The sequence below is a fragment of the Dufourea novaeangliae genome, unplaced genomic scaffold (genome assembly GCF_001272555.1).
Source record: "Dufourea novaeangliae isolate 0120121106 unplaced genomic scaffold, ASM127255v1 scaffold412, whole genome shotgun sequence".
Taxonomy (NCBI): Eukaryota; Metazoa; Arthropoda; class Insecta; order Hymenoptera; family Halictidae; genus Dufourea; species Dufourea novaeangliae.
The window spans coordinates 222,416-244,500 of NW_015374293.1; the positions used below are offsets into that span (position 1 = coordinate 222,416).

The following is a 22,085-nucleotide window of genomic DNA, read 5'->3' on the forward strand; positions in this document are numbered from 1 at the left end:
AGAGAAGAGACTCAAATTTCGAGGAGAGGCTATATCGCCTTGTCCTGGGGACGACTGCGTGAATTCCCACACATCAACAGGTCTCAAGAGGTCCCCCCCACCCCTCCACAGGGGTACCGTCGTGCCCCACTCCGGGACACGCTTCACCCCACTCCAGCCACGGCGAGTGCATCGGCATGCGGTCTTCGAAATCGAAAACGTCAAACAGTTACCCTCCACACCCCAAGCGGGACGTCGTCGGTACCGGCGATCATCCCCAACCCCCTCAGTGTCACTAGCATTTCGATATACTCGTTGCAGTATAGACGAGCATCCGTGATTAAATAACAAGGATCCTCGTGGAATGATCCTTTGTGGACAAAAGTAGTTCAGTTTCACGTGTTGTGACTTTGATCGAAAGTACGGAAGGTATTCGAAGGATTTTTTCTGTGTTGCCGATTTGTTGCCTGGAAAATTGATACTAGTGTTATCTATTTGGTGCATAAATGGTGGATTATTACAATTACAAGATGTCAGGCAGCGAGGAGGAGCCCGAGGCTCACATGCAGTCGGGGATGAGCAAGGCGGAGCTAAGAAGGGTAATGATAAATTTTCAGTCAACGGAAATGTTTTTTGGAGCAATTTGTGATCGAGGTGACTACTGCCATTGACAGTTCTTCGTTCGTCATGACTAATTGTTCCTTGCTGAACAAAATGTAAATAGGTGAAGAAGAAACTAGGCACACTGTTTTTTTTATGATTTTGTAACTCTGATCGAGGGTTAAGTGTTTTGCTCCAGAAATTCTTTCTGATCATAAGTGACCAACAAAGATGGTGAACGTTATTGTCTATGTAAAGGTTCAGACAGGTGGATGTAATCCGTTATCCAAGTAAAATCGTGTTCATCTTTGATGGTCACTATATCGTCTAAACGGTAACAACCCCTAAACACGTCTCCAGTATTTCTCACGTAATCGTATTGTTATTAGAGCTGGTGATCACGAGAAAAGTGCAAATTATTCAATAAATTCTGCTGTACTTTATCTATGTTTACTTGTAAATGTGTCTTTGCAAAACATGTCGAAATAAAAGCTCCACTAAATGCTAATCAGTATTTTAATTTTGTTCGAAACTCCATGACACATTCAACGAAGGTTATAGATTTATACACTACGTGGCATAACTATAAAACCACCCTAAAATGTTCAATTCTTACGTATAATGATTAAACTAGAAACGAACCAAATATACCACGTCTAAAATCGTGTTGAGAAATACTTTAAATTATTTTTAATTAGTATTTACTTAAATACTAGAAATAGTTCTAGTGTTAACCACACTACACAAGGATTGCAAATTTTAAGTAGTTTTATAATAACGCCACTGTATATCTGTGTCATCCACGTGAACGAACTCACGTGCAACGTTTTTTACCACCACGTTTCTCAAAACACCAGTGACCAGTTCCAGTAACAGCACACAATTAATACCTCGAGATCCCCCAAACGATCGGAAGCCTCCCCCTGAATCTCCAATTTCCAAATTGCAGAGCAATAAACCGATAATGGAGAAGCGTCGTCGTGCCCGGATAAATCAGTGCCTGGACGAGTTGAAGAGTCTGATTCTGGAGGCGATGAAAAAAGACGTGAGTACCGAAAGGATTTCCCCTTTTAAGCCTCCCCCTGTTATCGGCCCCAGTGTCGATGGCTGTGATTTCGCGGCCGATCGATCGGTGCCTGAATGCTCGGTACGCGGATAGGGCGGTCTCACGCGGCACGGTTTAATCTCTTAATCGCGTGACACGGTGAAACGACCGGCCGGAATTCTCTTGACGCGAGGACAGACATCAGCAAAGCTCCCTACGGACGACGATAGCACGAGACCGCAGCGCGCGAGTTGCACACGTGTTTGCGCGCGATATCGGAGGTTGGCCCCGCTAGCGGAATCCACGTTGTCGCTGGCGCCCCGAAACGTGCCGCGGAAAACGTGACCGGTGACTTATCTGTTGACGTGGAGTCGAGTTCTACCACAGACGAGATATAAGAATAGGCCAAACATCCTATGGGACTTGGTGTCCAACGAAAATCACGCTGGGTCGAGTGCACTTCTCTATAAAAGTTACCGATTTTAGGAACTACGTTCGATACTGTGATAACGCACAGCACACACACATGACTGCATATAGCAATGCATACATACATTATTGCTTCGGTTTAACTAGCAAGGAATGTAATATTGATATAGGACAAAAAATTACATTGCATGTTAGGTCTATTCTTATATCTCGTCTTTGGTTCTACTCGCGTAGGTAACGGGGAAATATGCGGAGCTTCTCTTTCTCTTGTTGACATTCGATCGATCGAGATCGTTTCAGGGTTGGGGATCGAACATAAGAAATGGTGGAGATGGATGGTTGTGAGATTTAAACGTAATCGGAGCACCGTGGAGGATGGGGGATATGAGCTGATTCGTCAAGATGAGAAGCTGGTTTATCGCATTATTGTTTACGGTTTCTGCCACTTTGGACGATGCTTGTTGGTCGGTTTCCATTACGACGAGTTTAGGTGATAATCGTACGGTTGTGAAAGTAGGGATAATTGTAGAGCCTTCGGTTGGTTGTGTCATAATTGCTTCATATTTCCTAGTTAGTTAATTTGCGTTGTATTATATTGAAAAGTATAATAGTAGAAGTATTGAATAAGATTGATAGGAATAGAGTCCTTTACTTTGTAAGAATCTGAAACGACTGATTAAACTTTTATTGACGTTAAGAGGGAGTTTACCTTCGGAGAAGGAACAAAGTTTTCCAAGTACATAAAATACAAGGGATTGAAGAAATAAAAGATATCCTTCTTGATAAAAGGATCTACAAAAGGGTACTTCTGGAGTTCTTCATTCATACGTTCCAGCTCATTGAACTAGGCAAAAGCTAGTTTCCAAAGTTTCTAGTCGTAGAAATAATTATTGTCCGGAATAGTAAGTCTATTCAGTTTAATTGTCAATTTTCGTGTGGAGATGTAATATTCGCTCGGGAGAAGCGATCGAGTGGAATGTGCCCAACACTGGTTTGGCACTCGGCTCGGGGACTGAAGTGCCATTGTGGAGACTCCGGGCGGAGGTTACGTGTTGGCAGAGGGCTACCGCCATCCGTTCCCACGGCAAGGCATCTAAAACACTAAAACAAAACCACGGGTCCACCATCCTGCTACTAGTCCCAATTCCACGGTCGAAGACAAATCACGTTGCAGCGGTGGACAGCCGCTCACAGGCAAAAGAAAAAAAAGAAAGAAAAGGAAAGACGAGACGGCCCTGATCAAACAGTTCTAATCAACATCCGCAACGAGCTCTTTCCTATCGGTTTAATTAAAAGATCGACTCTTGACCTTTATACTGAGAGCTCCGAAACAATCTGCCGCGGTTACTGCGCGTGCGCTCCTTATCTGACGATTGTGACTTTAACCAATTTGCACTGTTATCGCGACGTGAGCGAACTGTAATAACAGAAATTGACTCGGATAGAATAAAGTTAATCTTTTCGATACATGGCCTCTTCCGTTAATTTTGGAGGCCGGACATTTCGAGGTTCATGAGAATTGAATAATTAAATTTAGTTGCATCTTGTTCCATGTGTTGAGAATTTTTAAACAGTAACTCTAATAAAATATTTCAAAACCTGCGGAGAGTATACATGAGTACAGACTGTTTTGATGTTTTTTTTTAAATTCAAAGATTAGGAATCCATTGGTCCAAATAGGTTAAGAATGAAGATGGCGGCTACAGTACTCTCAGATTCTGTTTGACCTTTTTCGAATGATTTCACACCTGATTTGTCAGAAGACGTAATTCTTCTACTCTAAGGGTGGAGTCGCCCAGATCTTTGGGGTGTGAAGGATATATTTTTCTTTGAGCCAATTTTCAACAGCATCCACGAGATTTTCTCCCAGCCTCGAAGGATAGAGGACTCCTCTCGGCGTAACGCGATCCATCGAGATTGATTTCTCAGACAGGAATATAACGAGAGCTAGCCGCTCTCACCGTTCCCCTCTCCTCGTCCAGATGACTTCCGCTACCTGCTCGCTCCGGTGTCCGTCCCGTTCGACCATACGAAACGCCCCCCGCGTTCGTGGGAACCTCGAAATAATTATTACGAAGAAAAAAGAATCTCATCTCGGGTTGCAGACTCCCTTTGTTGACCGTATCATCTTTAAGGATCCGAGGCATTGCGAGGGCGACGGTGATCGGCAAAAAAATTTCGGGGGATGCTCCGAGACGACGCTTTTACCTTTTCGTTGCTCCTTGAGCAGGTGTCGGCCCTCCCAATCTTCACGGGTGTCGAATTCGCCTGCGGGAAAATCGATTTCCGCGCCGATTCGCCTATTTTCGATACAACACACCGTGGTCTACTCAGGTGTTCCCTGATTTTAAAATGGGCGTAATAATTCCGTCATTCCTTCATTTTTTTTGCAATTGAGAATTCCGATTTTTTAATAAACTCTACTGAAATTCTTGTTTATGGTTTGAGAATTACAGTAATAATTTAATTTAAATATTTGTGGTCAAATTTTTCTGATGTCTCTATTAAGGTTTAGAAATTAATGGTAACAATTTTTAAATCAAATTGCACAGCTTTCACAATCGAAAGTACTTATGGTTGAGTAAACGTTCCTGAAGACCCACCAGCAATTTTGGAGTCAGTATATCTTTTTTTGAGGACACGTTCAGAGGTGAATAAGGGAATAGAAGAGCCCCAATGGGGTGTGTAACCGATCTCTTCTTCGACTCCCACGCTTATTTCGAAGGTGACCGCTAGTTTACCATAAAAATGCGAGCACAGCCTGATCCAGGGATGAGAACCGTAGCGTAGAAGGAGTACAATAGGATTTCGAAGTTGTAGAACTGCATCGGTATTGAGTTATTGATCCCTAAAAGGCTAGTGGGAATCCGAAGAATACTGAAAGGGCTAGGCGTTTCTGGTCCGAAAAAATGTTTCGGCATGCCTCTCGACGAACTAACGGATTCCCACGATGGGAATTGCTTTTTTTCTGGCCTCTTAGCGTCCCCCACCAGCAGAATTGAACGTGTACCGACACTTTAATCAACGTGCCTTTAATTCGAATTACCCTTTTTAACCGTTTCTTGCGTTTTTATTCAAGTAGCCATTTGCATATAGAAATTAGAAAAAAAGTTTCAGTAAAACGCAACGCCGGTAGCCTCGGGCAGCCCACGAAATTGCTTGTACTAGCTACTGAAGTTGCCACTCTGTTATTAAGGTAACAGGTCGTATCGAAGCAATTACGTGGGCGTTTCCGAGGCGTCACAGCGATCGGTACCCACGCCACGCGTCCGCTTCTTAACCGTGCCCCGAGGATACAACATGATTACTGGTCCCTGAACATGGTGAAACCGACATTTCCCTCTTCAGGGACCATTTCTCTTTACTGTTGGCCGATAAAGTAGAGATTCGCAGTGCTCAACTGTCGGCCTGACAGTGCTTGATATTACCGACCGCGCACTAGGATTATTTTTTTCCCCTAGAATATATCATCTCATACGTCGACAAAATATTTGTATCATTCTAAAATTCTTTAGCAATATAATTTCGATGAATAAACATTTTCACTTACGATGATGTATTACACAATGCTTTTTTTTCTGTCACAGCCAACCAGGCATTCGAAGCTCGAGAAGGCCGATATCCTCGAGATGACGGTGAAGCATTTACAAACGGTGCAGCGTCAGCAATTGAGCACTGCGGTCGCCACCGATCCGGCGGTGTTAACGAAATTCCGTACCGGATTTTCTGAATGTGCCACCGAAGTATCGCGGTACGTCAGCCACCTCGAGAACGTCGATCCTGTTGTGAAGCAACGACTGGTATCACATCTGAACAATTGCGTCAGTAATCTCCAGCAAATGGCGCCCTTCTACAGTCACTACGTGCCCTACATGCCGGAACGCCTCTATCCGGAGGTGAAGGTCGGTTTCCAGAGCGATTTCCAGAATGGCGACGAGAATAATAACGGAAGCGCCAGGATACAGATACCGAACGGCGTTCAGCTGATACCGAGCAGACTTCCTACTGGCGAGCTGGCTCTTTTGGTACCCCAGTCGGCTGCCATATCGGCGAACTTTCCATTCTTTCCGCCAGTCCCGGAAGCAGCTTCCAAAATCGGCCAATCATCCGCTTTCACCGCCGTCAACAGGCCACAGAGTCCGCTTTTGAGCCCGTCCACGTCCACGTCCAGTTTTGGCGACGAAAGCCATCAGTCGGAACACTACCCACAGGCCCATTCGCCCAATCAGGAGCGTCGTTTCAAGATACCGGAACAAAGTCCAGCTTCGTCGAAGAGTTTCACCTCATCGCCAGAGACACAGAAGCCGCAAATCAGCTCGACAAGCGACAGCAAGTCACCTGTGCCTGTTTTTATGGAGCCCAAAGCGGATGCTAACTATATGCTTAGAAAGGAAGTCGCTGACTCGTCCGAGTCGTTGAATAGCAATGGGATCGCGCAGAATTTGAGACAACCTCTGTCTGTGATTACCGATAAGACCTACAATCGATCCAATCCGGCGGTGTCCAGAAGGGAGACCATGAAGAGGCACCATTCGGATGGTCTTTTGGTAATCTCCGACAAAAGACCTAGGTACCAAGAATCGATCAGCTCAACGGTTCCCAAGGATTCTTCTAATGCCGGCCTAAAATCCGTGGAAGATCACGGGATTCCCGTCGAGGATTTGTCGGGAAGAGCAACGTGCTCGACTAATAGAAATTCTAATCCTAATCCTATGAAATTTGCAGCGGTGGCTGGCCCTTCGGGCGCGAATGGAGATATGTGGAGACCCTGGTGATTCAGGGACTCTCCAAGATGTTTTGTTTAAGTTGGAGATGTGCCGAGGAAATTTGGCTTGTGGATTGCTCAGTACAAAAATAAGTATGGTAAAGTCAGTAGAATCGACCGTGAGAGAAAGTATCCTAAGACGGTGATCGGATCGTGTACGATCGATCGATCATCCGGTCGTCCTCTTTGGGTCGAGTTAACATAGTGCCTTAGGGAAGACGAAATTGTTCACATTTTCGTAAACGACGATTTTAAACCTGTTTAAGTTCGAGTATATTGATAATTGGCCGTAAGAATTGTTATATTTATTAACGTAATAGGCATTTTGTACGTAAGTTTAGTAAATTAATTGAAATAGGATTAAGAAGTATTTAGCTGTTAAACGATGAACCTGGAGAATGCGAACGCACAACTCTGTATCCTAGTATCTGAAGACTTTTCAAGCTTTAACGATCCTTCGTACGATAAGTTTCCTCTGTGAATAATCTTGTAAATAATCATCCTCCTCCCCACACCTTATTTAATTAGTACCTTAGGCTAGGAATTTTTACGCGTGATGTTTTGTCAGTCGATCAGGGCGTCGATCGCGTCGTCCGTAGAGTTAAGCCAGTTTGTGATAATGTTAAAGTGTTGAAAATAAAAGTGGAACGAATTCGATGACTCACTTCAATTCATGTTCAATTCACTGGAACGAACGAGAGACGGTGGAAAGAAAGGAAAAAGGAAACCGTCTACGAGCGTATCGTAAAAGAACGAGAAAAAGGAAATGTCGCAGTGTCTATCGATGTGTCCCATGGTCTCGTAAAGGACCCCTGGCAATTTCCCCGGGCGGGAAAAGCCGTCGGGGGCTGGGCTTTATCCTTTTAAGAAGCGTTAAACGCGCTCCGATTCATAAACTGGAACTTATTCTTTCCCTTTTTGCCGATAAAGGAGTAAAAAGGCGGCGGCGAATGAGAATTTCAACCACCTGTTACACCGCAAAACCACCCTCTTTCTCATCGGCTGAATGCTTAAACTGATTTATCGACAGACACCGGTGAAATTTCGCCCGATGCCCTTAGCGTTATTCGAGGAACAGACTTCCTCGCCTCGACTTGCCGAAATTCTTAATTTGGACGTTGATTTATGGCAGCAGGACGAAGGTGGGCAACCAACCCCGGAGGCTCGGAGCATAGACGCAACGGACGAATGCTTGTGATCTATGCGGCTCGTAAGTATAGTTCGCTGAGATTATCGAATATTTTTATTTTTATCCCACGTTTTTGCTTGGAAAAAGTGGCCATGTTTGAAAAAAAATTCAGGTATTTTTTATACCAGTGGCTAGTTCGTTCGTGTCATGCGAGATGGCGGCACTATTGTATCGGGAACACGGATGGTCCTAAAGTTACTTGAGAAATTGTGGATTGTATTCTACAATCACATTTGAATGGAACTTTTGGATACTATAAAAGTATTTTAATTAGTATCTGAGTGGTAATTTACTTCTCTTTTGTTAATATTTTACTTAATCGGGGTTGAATAAATTAACAGTAGTCAGGACAAGAAGTGGGGGACAAAATGTAACAGTAGAATATTACTGAACCCTCGTTGAGAGTTTCTCAAATACGTACAATAATTTGTGCAGAAATATCTTTCCTTTTAGCTGGTAACGAGTGGCGATAATAAAAACAGCTGCAATACACTTTTCCATTAAAAAAGTTACGATAACATGGATTTTTTTTTAATGGAGCAGTATTTTTTCATTTCTGACCATCAAAAAATGCATGAAAATAAATTCTGTCGATAATGTTGTTTTTTTTATTTACACGGGATTACTAAAGTATTCCGGTTTTATGGTTTATCGTGTATATATTTAGAGTATGAGCCCATTTGTACGAAGCATAGCATCTAATTTCTGACTTGTTTAATGTATTTCCGTAATCTCTAGTGTCGGAATTATATGCTAATTATAAGCTATTATTCCTGACCTGTAGGTATACTAAGTTCTCAACAAATTCTAAATTATATATAAATATATGTTATGCTTGTTCTTCATGTATACATGAATGAATCACTATTTCTTAAGTGGGCAATATTAGGTATACTTTTTTCAGACCACGATTTTTGCATGTCTTATGGTTTTTACATTAAGAGTCTACATTAAAAATTTGAAGGTTTCAATGATTCTAACATATTATACACGAAACACGAATAATTTCTCCTTACTTCGAGACAAATCCCATACAAACGTATCAATTATCATTGAATCGACAGCGATTTACCTTTCCCCAGGTGATAGTAGCTACCTTCGTCCTGTCCGAACGGTTCTACAACTGAATAGTTTTTCCTCGCGCCACAGGATTCCGTCTTGTGTCTAGCGCGAGGCATCGAAGTCGCCGTTTCGTCCGCGTGCCGGCCGATATTAATATCGCTTTACCCCGCGAGCCACTTTTCGATATTCACGCTTACAATTATAGCATCGGGAGCACAGAGGATGCACACCAGGGCTGAATAACCACGAGTCGCGGGGGCCCTCCTCTCTATACGCTATATCACGTGTATAAATAATTACTCCGGCGCGCAGCAATTACTATAAGTTACGGCCTAGCCGGCACAATTTGCAATGTCAAGACATAAACACTGCTACCGCTTACATTTGAATACATTAAACGGGGACGCGGAGAGAGGGCCCTGATTGGTCGACAGGGAGTGGTTCGCCAGGCCCCCGTATCGGTAGGTACGTGAGCTACGATCTGGTTGACGATTTTTATTACGGAAACGATCATCTCTCTGGCTCCGGGGCGCAACGATGCCTTTTCCGTTCGCGCTCCCGCTCTGGCCTTTTGCTGGATCCACCGTTGATGGATCGCCCATTCCAATTCCGTTCTCGATCATTGGGAGGGGGGTAAACTGGATTTGCGATTCCCGATCCATCTTGAAGTATTTACGACACTACCGATCGTGATAATCTAGACACGGTCAATTGTTTTATGACAATCGCGGAAGATACGAATCTGGAGATGGATCGTTCCTCGACGGTCGCTTCGGCCTGATTTGGATTGCGTCTTCGTTGGTGTTCCACGAGGGAAGGAGCTTAGCGTGCCTTCCGATCGATCGGTGACTTCGTGGAATCGTGTTTCCAGATGAATTCGTCCAATTAAGGCAATACCATGGAGGATTTTCTTCGGGGGGAAATTGTTCGAGGTAGCCTGAGAAGTTGATTGTCGACGCAGTTCGCGGAAGATGAATGGCGTTCTTGTGGAAACACGGAGGAAAATCTAGTTTTAACTTACGGATTAGAAAAGTGACGAATTTTTTATTAATTCCACGTTTCGGAATATGGGCGTAGCCAGTTGCTCCCCATAGACGGAAAAAAGTGGCTTTTACTCCACCCTAGAAGAAAAAAATTGGATTTTGCCCACCCCTTCCTTCCCAGAGCTACAAAACTTTTGCGTAACATTTAATATTGCAATATAATTTGAAACAAGAGCAACATCCTGTATTAACAAAACGCATACATTTCCAACGATTTATGACTTTAAAAACAAAATAAAGTTTGTCTGACTACGTACAGCTTTTTTCACTGTGGCAGTCGATGTGTTAATATTTTTGCACCCCCGACTGATAACCTGGCTACGTCCATGTTTCCGAATAAGCGAGTAATGAAGTTTTTGGAAGAATTTTGTGATGAAGAAATTGGGGAATGTTTTTGCAAAACTTCTAGAAGATAAATGACAAAAGGAGTGAATATTTTCGATCGATTTGATGAATCTAGTCTGTCTGTGAAAACTATTATGATGCTAATTACTATCTACATTCAGAGAAGTATAGTAATTTTCTTTGCGACAATAGAGGAACAGTCGCGGTAAAAGGAAAATGGGGGAAACATAACGCAGGGGGGTGGATAGGGTGTCGTGGCCGTAGCGTGCGCCAGGCGTAGCCTGGTTGTTCTCTGACGATGGGGCGTGGACAAACGAGCGGAAAAATGGCGGGGTTTGGAAATGAGATTTGCTGGTAAACCGACAATTTATCGTAGGTATCTGCAAAAGCATCTCTTGACGTTCCTCTGACCAGAGTTATAATTAATACGCTCTCGTCACAGAGCAAGCCCGGCCGACCAATATTCCGTCGCGCCCACACACGTTCGCTCGCCAGGGGACGAATGGGAACGGATACGTGATATAGCCGTGGGGACGGTTTGGCGAAAACGCTCGGAGCGAGCGAGCTAGCTGGCGAGCGAGTGAGCGGACCAGCGCGTAACTGGTTGTTGATTAAGTTTGAATGACTGATGCCGCAAAAACACATTAAAACTTGAATGAGTACAGATGAAAATTTAGTCGCTAGGAATCAAGAGACCGCAGAGGCAAATGGTCTGGCGGCCGCACATACGCGCGCCAGAAACCGCTCCTGCTCTCCCCTAACCACCCTCTTCTCTTCGTCTCTGGCATACACAGACATACATACACAAATGTCTCTCTGTCGCGTGCGTGATCGGGAACCGGTCACCCTCCGAATACAACAACGCGAAAAATACTCCGCGATTGCTATATCCGCCGTCCACGAGACACTTGCCCTCGGTTGACCACTGTGTAACGGAAACAACTTGCACCGATGATTTTCACCCGGTTGATGCCCTCGTGCAGACCAGAATTCCCTTTCGAAATCGGTCCGGAGCTGGTTTTCGATCTGGCGTTTTGGGGAGAGTAATTGTGTTACTGGATTTTCCAGAAAAAAATATCCTAATGGAAAGTATCCAAGTAGTTGATATTCTCGTTATTCGATAGGAAGATGTGGAAAGGGTGAAATTGGAGAACACGATGAAGCTTGTGGAGAAATACGCGGTTGCTAGTTTTAAGTGTACTCCTGTCGTTAACTCAAATCTTCGTTTCAATTTCCATTCACTTCCAATTATTCATACGGGGGATGAACGACGTGTACACGCAAGTTCCACTAAGTGTCACCAGCGCAAAGGGTTGTCCACAGGCGGGTGACGTTTGTCGCGGATAGAGGAGCGGAAATAAAATCCGTACCAATTGTTCAATCTCCAAACATTCCCCATCAGGATGGGGAGACCCGGTTACGAAGTTTTACCGTGTACGCGTGCCGAATTAGCCGAGTGTAGCGGAGAGAGAAGTGTCGGAGCAAGGAGTAGGAGAGACATTTATTTGGTTGTCGTTGGAGCAGTTGGAAACTTCTGCACCGGTGGGGGGTTGGAGCAAGAGGTGGCGCTGTGGTGGACGTCGGTGGAAGGGAAACGGCGAAGGATGAGGAAGAAAGTAAACCTCCCGACCGCTCTGGAACAGAGGGAAAGAGAAACGAAATGTTGAAGCGTGACCAAGGGAAAAACGAGGAGGGAGGAAAAGGAAAACAGAACGCTGGGTGTAGGCGTGGATTTGTGTAAAGGTACCTTGGATGTGTCTGTGTGCTTCCATGATCGTGTGTTTGTACACGTGGGTGTGACTGAGATGGGGTTGGAAGATGAGAGAGGTACGTGGACGCGGGTGGGCCGAGCATGTTTTATTAAGTGCGTCGCGCGTGGAAAAAGCGGCAGGCAATTTTCAGGTGCTAAAGGGAGCGCTGATAATGCGGGACCGCATTTGAAACAGTCGGTTACACTTTTCGCGTCGTTACTTTCTGGTCGTCTCTTGCTAGCCTATGAACCTTACGTTTGACATACTTAAGGCCACGGGCCTTCCGCGGTCTGTGACCAGGGGACTGTCATTTGTTCTCCTTACTTTTCTTCAAGTCATGCTTCCTCACATAAGTGTATTTAATATGAACCACGTGGAAGTGGCGCTGTGGGAATATAGTGGACTATAGTTGCCCCCTTAGATATGTCTGTGATAGAATTTAGGTTTTGAAGATTTATGTAGTTTATTATGTTTTATTACAAAAGTACCTAGCCCCGAGTGATGTCTGTAGTGAAAGGGTTAACCTACATTATTCTTTAAAGAACAAAATTTAATCAAGGTATACATTTTTCGAAGCAGCTTATATTTTCTAGCAAATGATCCCACAGAGTCCCCACGTACGGTCATTTGCAAAAGTTCCGAAAGTATCGATGCGGAATCCGCTCCGAGTCCATTCAGCTTCATCCCTTTTCGTAGTATCCGTGGATCAAACATTTCCCTCTCCCACCCCTTGCTGGCCGGTCTTTAACGCGGTATTAACGTTGTCCGAAAGACAAAAAAGGATTGCATACATCGTTAACGCCGTGCATGTACGGACCGAGGAAGCAAGCCATCTATTATTTCACCCGTCAATGAGATGTGTCAGCGGTGACGGGTATACGTCATCCGCGGTGTTCGTCCAACGGCGAACGAGTTCGGGCGGCGCGGATAGACCGACGACGGGGGGAACAGGGAGGAACGGGATCACCGGGCTCTAGCGAAAGGAAGTGAAGAGGAAAAAAAACACACATGCACATACAGACGCACACATGTACGCGCAAACGAAAAAAAAAAATATCGAGGAAAGTGGAGAGGCGTCGACAAAGTGAGAATTAATATTCAATCGCATTAACGAATCGTCGCCGGCGACGCCATCGTTATACCGGGAACGTACGCGCGCCAGCTCCGAGGTTGAGGGATGAAAGGGGCCGCGGAGAACGGGCTAGCTTGGAATAGAACCCCCCTTTTCCGCCTCTAACCACCTCTCTCCCCGTCGCCCCTTTTTCCGCGAGAGCGAAAGCGTCGTTCCATCTCGCTCGAAGCGCGACGCCAAATGAAAATACCGAAGGACAATGGAAATACTAATGATTGATTGGATACGAAAAAGAATTATAATTGAAAAAAACGCGGAGTGCTGACCAAAAAAAAAAAAAAAGGGAGGAGCACGAACGGTCCCGTTGAATCGAAGCGAGAGGGACTGATTGTGGAGGAGGGAACGATCCTGGTCGCGAGCAACGGGACAGAGACGGAGGACGAACTATTGGGAATAATATATCAATACCCATCGAAGCCACGCATACGAATGCGACGGTTCCGTGGAGCCGTTTCGGTGGCAAGGGGCGAAAGGGGCCTCTCGCTCGACCGGGATAACGATGCAGGGTAAGGGAGGGAGAGAGATGGTACGGGGGTGGCAGGGATAGGGTGTTCGGAAAGAGTAAAAAATATTACACCCTCACACATTGGCGCCGTTCGCGAATGAAACGGGCACTAACCAATACCAATAACGGGGCCAGGCACAAAAGAACCGACCGATCGGTGTGCGAAAAACAGACCCACACATCGGCGGTGGTACGATGCTTCGATGGCATTATAGCTTTTCACGTACCCAGTGGCTTCGCGATACGCCAGGGGCCAATCTCCTTTGGCCGTTCGCGATGCCTTACCGTGGGGCACCTGATTCGAATGACTTACTTTGCATGATGATGGGGGGTGGTTTTCTTGAATTCATGGTAATAATCCCGATGTTGGTCACTGGTGACATGAAAGTTCTCATAGGGGATGATTTATGTAATGGGGTGGTTTTTTGGTTTGAGTGTTTGGAAGATTGTTTGTTTTTGGGGTTTTGGGAGCCAAGAACAGTCTAGGATGTACAAAGGAGTAGTATAAATATAAATCACTAATATAAGTATAAATCGCTAACCGTGATTTATCACAGTGATCGCCGAATAACGATCACGGTCGTGATTTAACTTCATTCACGACCGTGATTGCAATTTTTTTATCTTCAGTGAATTTGCTCACTGCGATCGTGAATCCTTGATCTTTAACAGAAAAACACCCTCAACTGGGTCTTCGAACCGTCCAAGGATCCTTGGTCCCGTACCCGTATCGCGATTGGTCCCGTAGCCAGAGAGAATCCTTTCGATTTTCTCGTTCGACCCTGTAGATACCTCGTGCCGTACAGAATCTGGTGGTGGGGGGTTAGGTAGGTAGCGCGCGTTTAGCATTTGAAAAAAAGTCCTCGCCCGAATCTCCCATTCGGGGCCGGGCAAACAAAAGGGTACATTTAGCATTAAAAAAGCACGCGGACCAGGCGCGACCGTGGTACCTGCCCGCGGTGACAGGGATGAGGGGGGTTGGAGTAGAAACAGCATGAGAAGAGGGCAGACGTAGGTGGAGGAACGATGCAGCCCGATGCCAGTTATTCTCATCTCCGTCACCGGACATGCGACCCTCTTTCACCATTGTGTGGCCGTACGCACGACGGTATAGAGGGATACGGACGGTGAGAGAGATGGTGGACTAAACCAAGGGGTTGGGGGATATAGGGGGCTGAAACGCCGCGAGGACCTGGAACGTACGTGGGCAACGGGCCGATGGTGTGGGCGGCTGGATCGGAACAGAAGTGGTTGATGCATTGGGACAAACACATTTCGCATTAAAACAGCCTCGGACGGGCACGTGTGCTTCGTGGAACAGTGCCTTCCACAGACAGCAGATCTCGTGGTCGCGCGCGCGATAGCTAGCTCGCCCAGGGGTGTGTGAATTTGAGCGAAAGAAAACGATAGGGGTGGTCACGGTTTGTTGTACACTGATGTTTCACCGGTGTCTTTTGTGCGATTTCTGCCACACGGTGTTCATGCATTGTTAATTGTATCCAGGCCCGATTTGCAGTGGAATTTCGAGGTACGATAAGACCAGAGTCAGGAATGTAGGATCTGATGATGATTAGAGTAGGGTGCAATTATGTTGAAGACACTTTGCCTTTTTTAGTTTGTGTCACTTTAAATTCAGAAATTTTTTAATAAAGGATAATATAAGTTCTGGATCTTTTTGATAGATTATTCGAGAGAGTAGAGTTTTCTGCTTCCCATGGTGTCAAGTAACCTTTTCGGTTAACATTCGTCTCTCGATTCAACACCACGGCGAATGCGTTCCGATTTCTCTGATATCCCTTTCCTTTTTTCCATGTTTCTCCGAAGCTGCCCAAAGTGAAATCTCCGGTTACAACACACTAATACACTATACCTAATAACTATTTCGGTCTGCGAGCAATAACGACGCCCCTGCACAGGAGCACGTACTACAACGACGCGTTACTTTTTTTTTTTTTTTTTTCTCTCTGGCCGGCAGCCACTATTTTTGCAATTCCTCTCGCTTTCTCCGACGGGTACAACTTCTCTGTCACCTTCTACGCAAACACAGCCGTGCACGGTGTGATCCACACACACGTACACGTACGTACGAGTACGTAGAGCGGCTGCTTGATGCGACCGTTGCGTTGCACACCCGCGCGAACGGCCCGCACCTATCAATCGTGTTCGGGGGACGCATTTTTTCTCCTCCACCACGAGCGGGGGCCTCCGGAACGTGAGGCGGAATGAAAATAGAAGTGCAGTAACGCCGACAAAAAAAAAAATGATGGAAGCCCCGGGCCGCGCACCGGCATTTGGACGACGAGGAGGCGGACGGTGGTGACGAGGCAAGGACACGCCGGCAGCGTGAATCGGACACTGGTAACACGCGCGTAAAAATTGCAGATGAAAGTTTCCGCCGTGGCTGTTTTCTAACGGCTTCTTAACGCATTGCCTATAATAATTGGCGCAGGTTGCAGGTAAGAATTCGACAAGTTATTCAATATTTTTAAATCCACTTTTGTTTCCAAATAGTCCTGCAGATAAGGGATTTCAGTCATTTCATGTATATGTACCCTCGATAAACGACATCATTAAATATTCCAAGTTTAACACGTACAAGCGTTCCCAAGGAATCGCATCAAGGCTGCCGAACAAATACAAAATACCACGTGTACTTATCATGCAACAAACATCACCCATCGCGGCAAGATTCCCGCCCATCGGATCAATCGAACGAGAGAAACATCCCAGCGTAACGATCGCAGAGATATAATCGGTGTACCTTGATCAAGATTAATCCCTTATCTCGCTATTTACGACCACATCTCCAGATCGCTTGTAACTCGGGTGTACAATTTGTATCAAAGAAATTTATCTTCGCCTACCGTTCGGCACGGTGCGGTGAGGAGGAGGCCAGACCAGTAATGAAGTATCGTCTCGATCGGTTGGAGGGGGATCACCGCAAAAGAAATCACAAAAACGAACAGGGACAAAAGCAGCGTGGAATCAGTAGAGGAAGAGTAAGATGACGGGGGTAGGGGAAGATCGGTTGGTTGCCCGCCCCTCTCTCGTCCGGCGGATAATTAAAAATAGTCCCCGCGGCCCTTTACTCCTTTTTCGCGGCTCATTAAATCGACTATAAATTATGCATCGAAAATTACGGGCAGGCCATCCGAATATCGGTACACCATGGTGGACTGCGTGTATACCGGGCAACGCGCGACGGCATAATAAGCAATTTGTAATCAAGAGGCGTCTCGTACGGGTGTTATAGTTCGTAAGAAAACCAATGGAAGCGCCCGTTACCCGTCCCATCCGCGGAACCAAGCCACCCGGGCCAGGCCTCTGAAGAGGGCTACCCCGGGGTCGGTGGTACCACGGCGTAAAAAGAATTGCAAATTGCGAATTAGCATTATGTCCCGTCTACTCAAATCGTTATTATCTCGCCTCCGTGTTCACTACTCGTTGCCCCACGGACTTTTGACTCTCGGCCCCCCGGCAATGGGCTTTGTCCTGATACTAGTCGGCGAAATCGGATTCACGTCGGTTCGAGGACCGACGCAACCGGTTATTACGCCGGAACAGGCCGCGAAATTAAATATCGTGCGTGCGCCCCAGGTACGGCGTTCTCGGCCCTGGAACGCTGAAAAATAACCGATAAACCGGGAAAGAATCGCATTGTTTCGCCCGTGGACGAGATTTCAACTGGTACGCAGCCTGAATCACTTTTATCAATGAATCACTTTCATCAATTTTAGATATTAGGCTACAGTCATTGAAGACTGTTCAATAAATTTTTGTATTACTGTTCCTTGAATTATACTTGGTCTAATATTGAATATTATTGAATAATATTTAGGTCAATTTGCCCCAAACAATGCATCTAGATTAAAGAGTAAAGCTAAGTCTAAACTATTGTAAACGTTAGGTTAGTAATATAGCTGCCACTAGCGTCTCTCAACCAGAACATCCTCCTCTTTCCACATCAAAAACAAGTTTAAAGTAACCATTGACCACAGAAAGTAATCTGTACATCCGAAATCCTATGTTAATTATAATATCAACAATTGACTTATAAGTCAAATGTAATTTAGACTCGATCCATTATCTACCTAACTTGAGTTCTCGACCTGCAAGATATCTTTCTCTGAAACTACTTCCTCCTAACTAAACTACCAACTCGATCAGCTTCCTAGAATAAAACTGGTACACTTTCCGATTTACCATATTTTTCAACGAATTCGCAGCACCAATGGAAATTCCGATCCAGTAATTTATCCCCTTAATCATCCAATCGGCGCAGAAATGAAAGAACGGGAACGACACACGCGTTCTAGACCCGGACCAAAGCTCTCCGCGTCAGAAGTGACTGTTACGTAGGCGCGACCAATTAAATCGCCCATACCCATTGCGTGCACGCGTCGCGGTTAAGCGAACAATGTTACATCATCCGCATTATACCGTCTATCCGATCGATCAGACGTATCCGGGCCGTTGATAAACGCGCGGATCGCGTTATGAAAGCACTTTGGCGAGGGGGGAGCATATCGATGTTTACTTTGAAAAACAGGATTAAAGTGATAGGATGGAAATTCGTCTGATGGAGACGGGGACGCGACGTGCGTCGCCGTGGTACCTATACACCTGAATCTCGTGCGTGTCCTTCCCGTTCGGCACGGATTTAAATAGTGGCCAACCTCCCTTTCCCCCACCAACCTCCCACGTAGGTCCATATTATTGCATTAATAAATGGAATTAGCGAAACAGTAAAGTGCTTTTAACGGGCTGTGTCTATCCTGACTTCTCTAATATGACAAATACACGAACGGCGTGCCTCTGGCCCGTTTTCGGCGTTCTTGCATTCATTAATTGACGCTCGCGCGATACGGTCCGCGCATGGTTATTAATGGCATCGCATCAAAATCAATTTTCATTTGTCGAATACTTATGTACGTTGCCATCCAATTTGCCCTCCCGCGTGGCCCTCGCGGATTTTATTGTAACTGAAAGTTCCCGATTCGTTCTGATCGTGATCACGAAGTAGACCGAGCTGGTGGATACTTGACAGTTGTTTGCTCGTTTATTCGATCGATGTACATTGCATTCATTTCTTCATTTTGAACTTTTGGACGGGAACATTTAACCCTCATCCGTCCCTCATTTTGCGAACTTAATTTGTCCGTCAATGTCAAATTGACCCAGTTATAAAAATTAATACAATAAAGTTATAAATAGTTAAATTTGTCCGGTAAATTTATCTACAGATGAAAGAATAATGTCATTTCTTAGGACTAATAATGTCATTTCTAACTATAAAAATTGTGGTTTTTAAAACAAGTATTACTCTCATTCTTTTTTATATAAGAAAGGCCCCGTTTTTCATTTGTACGCCTAGGGCCCAAAGAGCTCTAGACGTGGCCCTGATCACGATACCGTTCCAAGAGTTAAATCTGTGGCGTTTAAAGTACATTGATCAGTTCTTTCAGATTCTTATCGATACTCTTCTCATTTCATTTCTGTGGATAATCAGTGGGATCGCGAACGATTGTTGTCCTTTGAAATCCAATTTCTCACTTGTCCGTCATATCGTTATCATTTCTTAATAGCCAGCGTCCCTTCTCACCAAAGACGGTTCAAGATCGTCCAAGATTTAAATCTCAGTGGATCGTCTACCATCCAAAAAAAAAAAAAAGAAGAAGAGTGGACAGAATTAATGAACGACAATAAATATTTCCCTGCCGTCTTTGGTCGGGGGTCGCGAACGGAAACGGTTCCTCAATCACGAGGCCGCCACACAGACTTAATAAACATCTTTCTTGGAAGACGAACGGATCGATCAATTAACGGGGGCACTCGAGGTAGTCCTCTGACGACTTGGTTAGTCAAGGAAAAAACTTTGAAAAGATTTCCTCGAGTAGAAATGCATCTCCATCCCCCCCCCCCTGCGATATCATCCCCCACCACGGGAGTTGCACAGTTGACGAAATAAAGGGTCGTCGGAATAATGCTCGGTGCCTCGCAACCTCGGCGAGTCAGCGAAGCGGCGAGAGATCTCGAAGAAACCTAATTAACTCTGCGCTTTCGAATGAAATTATTTTTGCGCGATCGTTGTGAAGAAAAAGAACGAGAGATCGAGGAAGTATATACGATCCAGACGGTGATAGAAGGAGGAGGGGGTGGAGAGAATGAAAGTCTGAGAAAGAAAAAGTAAGACAAAGATTGTAGGGAGAGAGAAGGGAGATCGTGAATGGAACAGGGAAGGAAAGTAACGACGGTGGACGGGACGACGCGACCAAGAAGGAGAAGAAGAAGTAGGTGGTAGGGCGAGGTGCGCCGGCTCGAAACTACCAAACTACTTTTCAAGCTGCCCCCGCGGCCCTGGCAAGATTATAATTAAAACGTCGCGCGGCGCTGGATAATAAATTAATGCATAATTAACATAGCTAATTATAATACTGGCTGAAATTTTTCTCGTAACTCGTAACACACTGGTACCTCGCATGCGGAGGCAGTGCAACCCGGTAATTTATGATCGGACATGAAAAATTACCGTCTCGGGGGGGTTTAATCATCCTCGACCCCCTCTCTCTCACCCTCTGCCCCCCCCCCCAAACGCTGCCATGCCTTCGTAACGTCGACCTTCTGCTAACCAACGTGTGTTTCACCATCGTTCCACCCTCCGTTTACAGCTGGACTTAATAACTTATCGTGATTCGATGCGACGCTGCGTGTAACCTTAACGATTGGAAACTTTGGTTTGAAACAATGCGATGTAGGCAATAGATGGAGATCTTGGATATCTTGATTCGGTATTGGGTTGAGGATCTTTAGGCAAAATTACCTTCTCATTTGTAGAAATAATGTTCATTCTTCATCTTGGATATACTATACAGTAAATCCTTGATAAGTGTTCCAAGGCTCCTCGACACTGAACATTAAATGTTTCATAAACTAATGGCCCTATGCGCTTGAAACAAATATCAGTGGATTCAGAATTCTAAGGTCTACATCTGGGGGCCTCTTGTGCTTGATTTTTTTTTATATAGAGTCACCAGGTTGTACTAACCGATCCGAGGCAGAATCGTAGAAACGTCTGGATATTAAAGTCTCTCCAGATGGTTATGTCCACGGGGGTGGAGTAACGTAGACATATTGTAATCACTTAAATGAGAATTAATGCGCCCCTTTGTCCAGGTTAATTAATATTGGAGCCTGATTGTGGAACGATGGCACGTATTATTAGGGACGCGTAAAAAATTGTGTAAAAGGTAGACCGTGTTGTTCGTAATGAATAAGTGGCAAATAAAGTGGTGTGAGGGGGGAGGGGGGAAGAAAAGGGAATACGCAGGGGTTGAAATTTCCCTAAATGCGAGACGGCTGGGAGTGAAGCGAATCCTGTTAACGATGAAAATGATGAATTTTAAGAGGAACGGATTTGTATGTGGCTTTTCTACTGGCCGTTTCATAAAATGCTTTGCGACTGACATAAATACCTGACGTTAAATAAACGGTAATTGGATATAGCTTGTTAATTAGCTTTGATGTGTTTAAAATTTTCTCAGGCATTGTCAAATTCTACTACCTTTAGCGACAATTTTTTAATACATATATCATATTTGTAATATTAAAATCGAACGTAAAGTGATCTCAAAACGAAAAATTACTGAACTACTTTAAGGATGTTTAGATACTATTAGAAAAGAGACATATTCACTATTGTTATTACCCATTTACTACTGCCCCTAGTATCACTTATTGATTAATTTTTTTTGTAACCATATTCATGTCTACGTACCCAAGATTAAAGGGTTAATACATATACATATTTCTCACCCGGCAAGAATACGCAGTGCCAAACCTAATTTCACAAAAGAGTGTTTTCCAAAAAGCATTTACCAACTATTCGGAAAACAACAAGTACCTGTCAGAAAACGATTCCCCAGGCCTGTCATACCCCGAATCAAGCTTAATTCGCACTCAGACAATTCTCCATCGTATCCGTACAAAGCGTTCCTGTTCTCCTTTCCCCGTGATTAAATCCGCCTCGTCACGGAAGTCATAACTTCTGGCAATCAAACGGCGTATCCGCTCTTTTTAAGAACGGTTCTCCGGCGACGACAATTAAAAGCTTATGTAATTACATGCAGGTGCACGACGAGGGGTGCGAGGGGGGAGGTTAGGGGGCTCCCGGAAATTCAGATCGAGCGGTTTTAATAGACGACCGAACGGACATCGAAAGATGGAAACTTCCGTAACTGCGC

The 22,085-nt window shown here is 45.0% G+C and overlaps 1 protein-coding gene across 1 annotated transcript; it reads left to right on the top strand.

The window, feature by feature from the left end:
• The first annotated feature begins 367 nt into the window (after positions 1-367).
• Positions 368-6,828, top strand: LOC107192788 (transcription factor HES-4-B-like). The gene is made up of 3 exons (XM_015582125.1): positions 368-578; positions 1,529-1,624; positions 5,641-6,828. Exons 1-3 carry the CDS (start codon positions 486-488, stop codon positions 6,826-6,828), a joined length of 1,377 nt encoding a protein of 458 aa, XP_015437611.1. The 5' UTR covers positions 368-485.
• Positions 6,829-22,085: the final 15,257 nt, after the last annotated feature.